Below are 10,928 nucleotides of genomic sequence, written 5' to 3'. Positions count from 1 at the left end.
AAAGCAGAAAAAATGGGAGTTATTTTGAAACCGCTGTGGAAAGAGGGAATGCTTCCATCAAGGAATGCCAAATTTTACAGTTGAACATATTCAAAATTATCATGAACATGTCAATGAAACATTTTGTAAAAATTCAACAAAAATAAAGAAACATTTTATACGTGGCGAACAATTCCTTGAAGAGAAGTTCTTAGATACTGATACAATATATGTTAAAGAAGATGAAACAATATTTTGTTTGAAGGGTGTAGCTGCAGCTAGTTTGAAAAAAGCAAATAGATGGGTTTTTTTAGCCATAGAGAAAAAAACCTCCAATATTGAGTTTGCGAACTGTCAGTGTCCAGCTGGACGTTGTGGGACATGTTCTCATGCATATGCTATGATGAAACTTTTAGCAAAGTGGGTAGTAGATGGCCTATCTATGGTACCGGCAACTAAAGCATGTACTTCAAAGCCCTGCGTGTGGAATGTTCCGCAGTCCAGAGGTAGAATAGAAAAGTTTCCTATCATGGAAATGATGATCAAGTCTCCTCCATCGAAAAAAACTAAAAAAACTGACAATGTTCAAGACAAAAAGGATAGATATTTTTATATACTTTATATATAAATATAAATAAGTACTTGAAACATATCATAACCTTGTAAAATATGAAATATACTTCAAAGTGATATTTTTTGCAAGGATTGATTTTTACGAGTTTGCAACATTACCACAAAAATAAGCTATAGAAAAAATCATCTCCTTGAGGTATATCTCATAATGTGTGTGTAGCAGTAAAAAACTTTTTAGATATTTTTATGCATATAATTGTAAAGATTTTCTTTTTCTAAACATTCTATACCTTTAAAATTGGTTCTTGAAAATTTGCTAACATTGCACAAACAGTGATGATCTGGTTAAGAGAACCTAGCATGTTAACAGGAATAACTCGATCAAATATGTAAAAAGTTTTCAATCTCTGTATCATTCTTTCGACATGTATTCTTTCAGCGGCAATTTGTTGACTTTGAATAACTTCGCTTTCACTGAACTGATCTCGTCCTCTCAAAAAACATGGTATTATCAGCTCCACACCGATTGGATTCACATATTCTGCTATCAAAAAACCTAGATCTGCCATGATCGCATCACCAGGCTCCCAGAGTTCTGGGTATAATATTCCACTTTTCACTACTATATTTTTATCAGATATGCTCCCAGGGAAGGCTGAGGATATAAAAGTGAAGCCACCCCCTGGTGCAATTCCAACCAGAACTTTTACTGTAGTGTGACTTTTGTAATCTGAATACATCAATTTATGGACAACAAGTGAAGGAGGCACTGCAATTTTGAATTCGACACAGTCTATAATGCACCGTACATTTGGAAATTTTTCCATCATTGATTTTGGCATTACATCTTTTACCTGCTGTCGGGTAGGCCATATGCATATTGATCCAAATTTAACGTACATATAATTTATCCAAGTCAACACTGTATTGGTGACTGTAGCTTCAGAAACTTGAAAGATATAAGATAAATGAAAAATATCGAAGTTTCTTCTAATGCGTACCAGGGTCAACAAAAAACTTTCTAAAGGGGATAGCATTCGGGGTCTCCCTCTCTGCGAATCACCTTTGACCTGTTGGTTGTTGTATAATACCACATTTTCTCTATTGTCACCAGTGTTCAAAAATATTAGTATGCCTTTGAAAACTTTAACATTTGGTAAACCAGTGTAGTGGTTACATGCTCCGACTGACAAAAGCACATGTTCAACTAATTTACATTTTGTAGTTACAGTTCTGTGCAACAAATCATTTTTAAGTTGTTCATTTTCCTTCTGCAATGCTTCGATTTTGCTTTGTGAGTCAAAAAAACTTTCTTCTGTTTGGCTTGACATATCACAACTAACATCTGGCATATCTATCATAAATGACTCTGTCGGAGGTTCATAATCTGACACTGTTTCTAAATTTTTTGCGGGGAGAGGGTCTGTTGACAGGAGGTTTCCGTTTACTTCCCTGCTGTTCTACCATGGCTTCAAACAGCATAGGTTTTGCTCCTTTTTTTAATTTCCTTAATGTGCTACCAGGAGGACGAATTATATCAGATTTCTCAAAATGTTTCTCGCACAAAACAGTATAATTAGTAACTCTAAAGTTGTCTTTTCCATCAACTCTTTTTATACGATTACACCACACTTTTCTAAGACTGGGATCTTTCGGAAACTGGAAGAAACTCAAAGCACTTGTGATACGTTCACCCTCGAATTCAACTAAACCTCTACTATCCCATCCCCAGGCAGCACACTGCTTTCCAAGACTTGGTTTTTTATGTTTACCTTTTTTCGATACACTGTCCGCCATAGCGATTTTTTTATTTATGAAGAACTGGAGCAACGGCTGCCTCGTTTCCGTAAGACGGCAATTACGTCATTATGAATTTATAAAAAGGAGTATCTATTTCCATATCCATTTGGTTCCGCAAAATATGCATACAAAAATGCAGAATAACATTAAAACGAGATTATAGTTATGAGCAGTTGTTTTAAACAACAGTTTGAAGTATGTATCAACTAAATGTTGACTTTTACAGCTTTTAACTGGCAGTTTCACGAAATCGTAATTAACACAGTTATAAAGAGGGTATTGGTAGTGATAGTGTGTAAAAAAGGTTAAAATACTGCAGATTTTAAGAGCGTATCTTTTGGTATATATGTCACGGCAAAACCTAAAACCTAGCCACGTTTTGAAAATGATGTAAATACATTTTTATTTTACTGTTTCCTACTAAATTTAGAACTGAAACATATTGTACAGTTTACTAACCCTCAGTGACACTTCATATTACTCTGATCAGTTTAAAAAAATAAAATTGGTTTGCTGGTAGCCAGTAGTCAGCATAACTACTAGGCAAAACACAACAAGTAGCCGGTTAAGCTACAATCCTGGCAAACATTGTGAATTTCTTTTTGGTTCTCCATTTCCCAAAAATCAGTGTTGAATATTGAACATGTTTGGCTGATGCTAACAGAAGTACTCCAGAAACCTGGAGTACCAGAAATAAGTAACATTACCGTAGAATGGGGTGACTTGGGACAGTGTTGGAACATTCATAGCAAGATCTAGATAACAGTTTTTTTGTTTTATACCTCTACATTAGTCATTTTCTCATTAAATATGCAAAGAATACATAATATCTAAAGCATTTTCCTCAAATCCAAGTGTTTTCTTAAAAAATCTGTGCTTGTCCCTTGGGGTGACTTGGAACAGTAAAGACTTTTTAAAAAGTACAAAAAACAAACAAAACGATATATCACTGTTAACTGCTGTTGTGAATTTAGATAATTTTCGTCATATGATAAAAAACCTTTTAAAAAAACTTTATTTTCCTTTTTCATTGTGTTGTTTATATTGATGGTAAATATTTTTGCTAGTTGGTCAAATTCAAAACTTATATAGCTTGTATAATTTGGATGCGTTCAGGGTACTTAAGACCTCTTTTGAATATCAGTTTTTCTTGCCCAGGATCATCTGATAAGTTTGTCTCATCATAGTTCATTTTCTGGAGGAACATCATTCATACTTCTTTCAAATTATCAAAGTATTTTACAAAATCTTCTTTTGGCGTTTCTGCCCTTGCGGTTTTAATGTTTTGACAGGTTCGACGTTCTATTTCTTTATGATGATGTTTCAAAAAACTTCTTGCCCAGTCGTTTCGAGGGATATTGTCCTTGAAACATTTTAATTTCCTGCTTCTTTTGTCCAGGTACCCTTTCACAATCAGTCTAAGGTCCAATGTTGAAAATGGAAATCCCCATTCTGACACCGCTATTAAGTGATGGACAAATACTTCTTCCTCCTTTTTGCTGAAAGCAGTTTGACCACCCATAGTTTTTTTGTGAGTTCCGTTAATCTTCCTATGCAGAGTGGATTTTGAAACTCCAAATCGGTCTTGTACTTCTCTATAAGTAGCTCCTTCTTGGATTGCTGACAGAGCCTTTTTTTAGCACATCTTCAGAAAAGTTTTGATGCTTCTTTTTCTTTGATTGAGTCAATAATAAAACCATGAAAGACTTTTCTAAATGATTCAAAAAATGTTCAAGTCAAAGAAAGGTAAAATATCCATGATCATGGTGCAGTAACAGTAGATTTAGCCATTATCCCAAGTCACCCCAGAGTAATATAAGAAATTATATTTAGAAAAATTTTATACTAAGAACATGATAAAGTATGTTTTCATTTCTTTTCTCATATTTATATGATTGTTAAGAATAAAGTGAAAAAGTTGTTCAATTTTCAAAGAAATCATGTTTGAACATAGATTTTTGACCTAGATGTACAAAAACAAGTTGGAAGCTCTTCAGTTTCAGTTTCCATTGCTTGTGTGCTGAAAAATCAGCTCCCAAAACAAGTAAGCAAGTCCTGTCCCAAGTCACTCCCATGTCCCAAGTCACCCCATTCTCTGTAACTTTTTTTTGGGGGGGTGAAGGGGGGGGGGGGGGGGGGTGGGGAGAGAGAAAAGTAAAGAGATTTTAACATCAAGAATAGTAAAAAGGCTGGGTTTTCTTATTAACATTTTCACAAATTTTTTTTCCAGGGTTGTAGCTACAGCTTGACTACATGAGTGAGGGATCGTACACAAATTTCGTCTCATTTTAAATCGTCTTATGAATTTGTTTTGTTTCTCTTAACTATTTGATACAAGTCGTTTTTTTCTGAAAAACATTGTAGTGGCTTCACTGTCTTATTCGTCTCATATCGTCTCCTGGTAGTCACAAATTTGTCTCCAAATATTATATTTTGAAAACCAATTCATCTCCTAATTTTTATTAGATGATTTTTAAATTGTCTTAATTTCAATTAAAGACTAAAGATGACTCCCGGGGTCAAAATAAACTAGAGAATAATAACTCCCCCAGAGAAATAACCTAAAAAATAATGACTCCCACAGTTAATAAAGAATCCCCTTATTTTTTAACGAGAAGTTCAAAGCCACTTAGTGAAATTAAAGTATATTTGAAACCAAAAACTATCCAGATGGAAAATACTTTTCCATAAGGTTAAACCACTTAGACGTTCTTTTAGCCTCTATTTCTATGAGCAGGTGTGAAGTTTTTAAGCTTTTGTATTCTACAACATTTTTTAAACCCTTTTATTTATCAGAAAAAAAGTTTTTTCATGTCATTGAAAGTAAGCAAACTGAAGCATTTTTCTCATATTACTTTTATACTAAAAACGCACTCTAAACAACTCTTTCATGAAAGGTATCACAAATTATCAAGAGATTTTTTTTGATAGCCTTATTCTAAAAACCTTTTTTACGTTTTCTACTATTTCTATCAAATTATGACGTATTTTAGCATTTATAAACATAACACACCTTATCTTTACCTTACGGGTACAGTATTTTTATTCTTTTCTATTTTTATTTATTTGTAACTTTGCTAGGATTTCGAGAAAAAAATTCTGATCTACTGTACTTCATATTCTGTAGTCATGTGTTTTTTACAACAAGTTTTGTCACTCCCCGCCGATTAACTTTTTAAAATTGATAAATTCTTCTAGATCTTTCAAATCACTAAATTTTATTTTCAGGTCAGGGAGTCAAAATAAACTGAGGGGGTTTATATTTTCTAGAAAATGTTGACTCTAGGGGGTAACAATTCACTAGTTTATTATGACTACGGAGTTATTATTAACTAGTTTATCTTGACTGGGGGTCATTATAAACTAGTTTATTAAGACTGGGAAGTCATTATTTAGGGGAGTTGCGGTGACACCGGGACTGTTAAATTGACCAGGACAGTTTTTGCACGCTGTTAAATCGTGGTTAGCTAGCTGTAGCTATAGCACATATGTAAATTTAGCATTTTTATACAGTTTGTAGTAACCAAATTTTGAAAATAAAATGTTTATATATGAAGAATCAGATAAATCTTTTTAACCATATTATTAGTTAGCTAGATAGCTGATAATTTCATTGGATGGGAAGTTTAGCTAGCTAGCTAGCACATGGTATATTATTTTGGCCTTTTGATTTGCTAAGGAAAGCTTCAAATTAAAAGTTATTAATACAATTTAACGATATTTTACCTAACTTAAGATAACTTGTGTTATCTAAAGATAGCGTTATCTTCGTTTCAAACGACTTAAATTATAAGTAACAATTGAAGCGGTAAAGTGTCAACTTCGTTCCCAGTGGGTAGTAGTTCCCAATTTTAAGCGGGAAACTTTGACTTTTTGAATTAAAAATGAAAAATACCCTATTTACACCTATAGTTAAAATATGTTTTAATATGGTTTTGCGCCATGTTATATATATACCCCTTCATACCACAGTAAAACATGTTTAATGAAGGGTGTTTTATTCGTGTTTTAGGATTAACGATTAAAGGATTAAAAGCACCAAGTAATCAATAATATCAAGAAATTAACCAAGTTGGGCAATATTCCATACTTTCAGCGGGCTGATGTCTAAAACACGTTTTTGTTTTGCTTAGATTGAGAATTCTTCAGTTTTCTGGCAATCTCAAAATAACTTTAGTTATCGATCACACTTTACAGCACTATCAGATGCAGTAAAGTGTGATTGTTGAAGTTGTTGCATGTTTAAATTTATGTAGCTAGCAATAATATTTTGTATTACAACACTAAACTCACGTGGACTCTTTATTAGAAAATGATGGACATGGTGATACGACAAAGGGGGCCATTTAGTTGGATCTTCTTTCAAATCATTGGCAGTAAACTTGTTGGGACACTTTCTTAACCCTGAAACAAAAGTGATAAATGTATAACTTTTTCAACTGAAAGAGCTTTTAGTTTCCGAAGCATCTTCTGTAATCCATTACCTATGATTATTAGCTTGTCCTTATAACGTTGAGAAGCTTGTGTTGGTAATTTTTTGTTGTTGTTCATACGACATTTTATAAACTCCTTATTTGACTAGCCATTTTTTTTTCTTTAGCTACTTATGCTTTATTTACCCTTGCTTCAAGATGGTAGACATTTTAGCCGAAAAATTCCGTATATGTCACGTGACTTTTCGTCCCGAGAATAGCTTTCTATATAGATAATAAAAGTAGGAACCAATAAAAACCAGCAGTATTTCGAAGTAATCATCAAAGAACCACCTGTAACAACCAGCTCTATTTTCAAGTTGCTAGCGGAGAACCAGCAGTTATTATCAATTTACTTCAAATAGCTAAGGCAGCAACGGCGACCCAAGGTGTTGTGATTTTTATGCACAACACTTCATGACCTTAAACTAAAAAAAATATAATTAAAAAAAGAGCATCTAATTCCCAGGGCTTTTTTCAGATACTTTATGCTCCTGCTAACTAGCTACTTCTATTTTTTTTGTTTTTTTGGGGGGATGTCCAATAAAATGCATTCCGCAAAAATTAATTTTCACAAATATGACTAAGATTCGCTCAAATACATAATCTGATTAAGCAGAATACTTTTTTTTAAAAAGCTTTAAAGGAAGTGTGTAATCACTGCGAAAAATAAACCATAATTTGATATGGATTCTTCAACAGTGAATACAATGGCAGTAGAGCTATCTCTCACGCTCGATGACTTTAAACGGTACAGTTTATTCATTCATTAACTTATTATAACTTTGTCTACCAAAAAAGAAGGAATGTCTCGTTTGCATTGATCAAGTAGATGAACCACGGTTAGAATGCTTAACAGTTAACCGTTTATTTGGTGTCAGATCTATTTTACTTTTTGTGTGATTGTTTTTATTTTTAGACGAGATCTTTGGTTTGTCCGAAACTGCTGGACGTAAAATATATAATGTTATGAGTTGTGGTTCAGAATTACGTATTTAGTGCATCTTCGAAATTTAGAAATGGTTAAGCTTGAAGTATATACTTGATCTGTTTCAACTCTGTGTTAAGTTTTATAACCAATGAATTGTATTATATGTATACTAGTCGATAAAGCCCGTGGAAAAATCCACTGAAGCAGGATAAAATTGAAAAATAAGCGTCATATGGATTTTGATGACGTCAACAACCCATCTGCAAAAAAATTAGAACCTTGTTTTTAAAGCGCTGATCAAGAAAAAGTATGTAATCACGTGCTTTTGATGAATGGTTAATGAGATTTACGGGTTTAAAAATTTTGCTGACGTCAGCAAAGTCCCTAATAAAAGTACAGAAAATTATTTTTTCAAAATTTGTATACCTGTTGCCCTCATGTTATAGCTCTTGAACCGCTGATCAAGAAAATGTATAGGATCATGTACTTTTGACCAACGGTTACGGAAATATTGTGGTTTAAAGGTTTTGTGATGACGTCATAAACCCGTTCATTCCAAAACGGATTTGGGGACCCAGGTTTGGAAAATTACCCAAATTGGTCCCAGGCGGTCCCTAGTTACCCACGCGGTGAAAAAACATTGAGGTCACCAACTCGTTTCCAAGTTATTTGGCCTCTAAGTTTTAGGTGCACTGTAATGGCTTCATTAATTTAATATAGGATATTGATGTTAAAGTAGTGTTATTGACGTCGCGCCGTAACGTCAGAAAATTTAACATATTAAACTTTTCGGCGACATCAAAGGAAAATGACGATATCCACTTTGCCTGTTACAAACACACACAGTCTCTGTATTATTATAAGAGATAATCAATTTATATTTGCAGTAACGCTTGTCTGAAATTCAGCATTTCCATTTTACAACTTTTTTTTCGAAAATCCCACATTTCATTTTTTGTGTCCATATGTACTGGTCTATAAAATCCTGCCACAGTCTGCAAAATACACATTTTGATCATGTGACACACAACATGTAAATATTTTTTCATTGTCATAGTAAATGGAAGCTAATAGATTTTCATAATTGGTATGCAAAATCTTTTGACGACTCGGAAAATACACGTTCGACGCTATGCTGCATGGTTATGTATGATACTTACTGAGTATACCAAATGTTTATGTCCCATACCTATTACAGCCTTATATATTGGCTATTGCTCGAAAATACCCCTAAAAATTTCTATGAAATCCTTATAATCGGGAAAATATAATAACCTTCGTTAGGATTATCCTTAGAACTTGAAACTTACTAGACAACTTCATTGTGATAACTTATTCTGTCTGAGAATTTTGGTCACGTTCCCGATTTTTTCGGATTTTGCCTGAAAATCGGGGAAAGACAGATTTTCGGGCACTTTTTGACCTTTATTCATGCGCACTATGTAAAAACCGTAAAATATGTTAAGTAACTTATGTATGGCTGTCAGAAACTTTACACAGAATGTAAAAATTCCCTCTAGAACGCAAGTAATTGAATTCTAAGCAGATATTATATGAGACAAATTTTAAGCCTCTGATGACGTCAAAGAAAATCTGCTGACATAAGCATAAATTTATTGCTGCCATTTTGTTTTTTCATGACGTACTATGATTATGCTAAGTTTGATTCAATTTACACAAGCCTATCAAAAGTTATGAAATAGAAGAATGGAAGTTTTTGACCTCGGTTTTCATTATGCCCTTTGTTCGCACAAGGGAAGTCTTACAACAATCAAACAACAATCAATCAATATTATTTTCTTTTGCAGAATATGTTTCCGTGAAAGTTTAATACTTAATCGTGACACCGGGCTGAGTAAGTGTACAGACGTATATATACATACACCTGTCCCCAGGGCTCGTTGCCTATGTCAAAGCCGCCAGCGGTTACTTGACGGCGTTCTCGATGTCAAAAAGGCAAAAGCCCCTGGGGACACATCCCTATAGGAGAGTAATACTTTTTTCAAAAAAACTTCATTTTAGTTTTAGTTTAAAAAGAAACACAGAATTCAATCCGTTGTTAACACTGTTCTTCGCGCTTAGTATAGGTAAACCGTGTCGCACATGTGTTAGGCGTAATACCCTTTTCCAAAAAAACTCTATCGCAACTTTGGTTTACAAAAAAACACAGGTAAAACAATCACTCTGCCATTTTATTTTGTAAAATAAGTTTTAATGACAGTAATAAAAAGACGTAACTAACTGCATTTGGTATAGGAATTATTGATTAAGAACTTTGTTGTAAGTCAAACTGCATATGGCTACTTTTTTTTTTTTTAGCCAGAGCTAGCAACTAGCTAGATAGCCAAAACTCAACATAAAAATTAAATTCACTTTAATCAATAATGAGATTTTCGATTGAGCAACTCCCTGGTTTTTAGGAAAATCGTATTTTAATGGCCATTGTGCCCGTAACAAATAATCGATGAACCATTTGTTGTTTGCCATGCAGTAAACCGCGAATGTATCTGCAGATGAAAATTAAAAAAATGCTGGTATTTTTTCCCCTCCATTTCAGTGGGACTAAGTGAAATTTTCCTTGATGTATAACTTGCAAAAAAACGTAATGCATATGTGTTATGGTTGTTTATCAGGATTTATTTCCTACATCAGTGCGACCCTCCAAAATTAATTATTTTTTCGGTTACAATAAATTAGAGGAATGGCGATGTATGCCTCATTCTTATGTACGTAAGGCCTTAGCTAAAATCAATTTTCATTTTGCCAAATAGGAACATTAAGACAAGGGAGTGGGGCTATAAATTCTAGTCTGGAATTAATGTTACCAAGGAATCTTAAGTTTGGGTGGTCACCCTTAGGCTAAACCCACAAACAAGAGATACCGGATTTTTGTACCGGACTGTACTTACTGAGATTTTTTAAAGTCAGACAGGCTTAAACTTAAAAACTTCATCAACTTTGTTTGAATTGAGAAACAGCATAACACACGTTTTCGTTGTATTTGTATTGTAAACAACAATTAGCCACGGTCTTATTATGTATGCTAGAACATGTGACAGTTTTAAAGAGTCACCTTAAATGTGAGGTGAAAAAAAATGCAGATGATGACGGAGATAAAGTTGTCTACTGAATCCTCGTGTCAAACAGGGTATGTCATGATTGTGGGCTTCTGC

General features: G+C 33.7%; 1 protein-coding gene across 1 annotated transcript; it reads right to left on the bottom strand.

Annotated features, from left to right (window-relative positions):
- Positions 1 to 660: 660 nt before the first annotated feature.
- LOC130613585 (uncharacterized) lies at positions 661 to 1,904 on the bottom strand. Its single transcript, XM_057434908.1, has 2 exons — positions 843 to 1,904; positions 661 to 723 (listed from the first exon to the last, which is right to left on the bottom strand). The coding sequence occupies exons 1-2, from the start codon at positions 1,902 to 1,904 to the stop codon at positions 661 to 663; spliced, it is 1,125 nt and encodes a 374-aa protein (XP_057290891.1).
- Positions 1,905 to 10,928: the final 9,024 nt, after the last annotated feature.

The sequence above is a fragment of the Hydractinia symbiolongicarpus genome, chromosome 11, assembly GCF_029227915.1.
Source record: "Hydractinia symbiolongicarpus strain clone_291-10 chromosome 11, HSymV2.1, whole genome shotgun sequence".
NCBI classification, from domain to species: domain Eukaryota; kingdom Metazoa; phylum Cnidaria; class Hydrozoa; order Anthoathecata; family Hydractiniidae; genus Hydractinia; species Hydractinia symbiolongicarpus.
The sequence above is the reverse complement of the archived record's forward strand: the minus strand, read 5'-3'. Positions and strand labels throughout refer to the sequence as shown.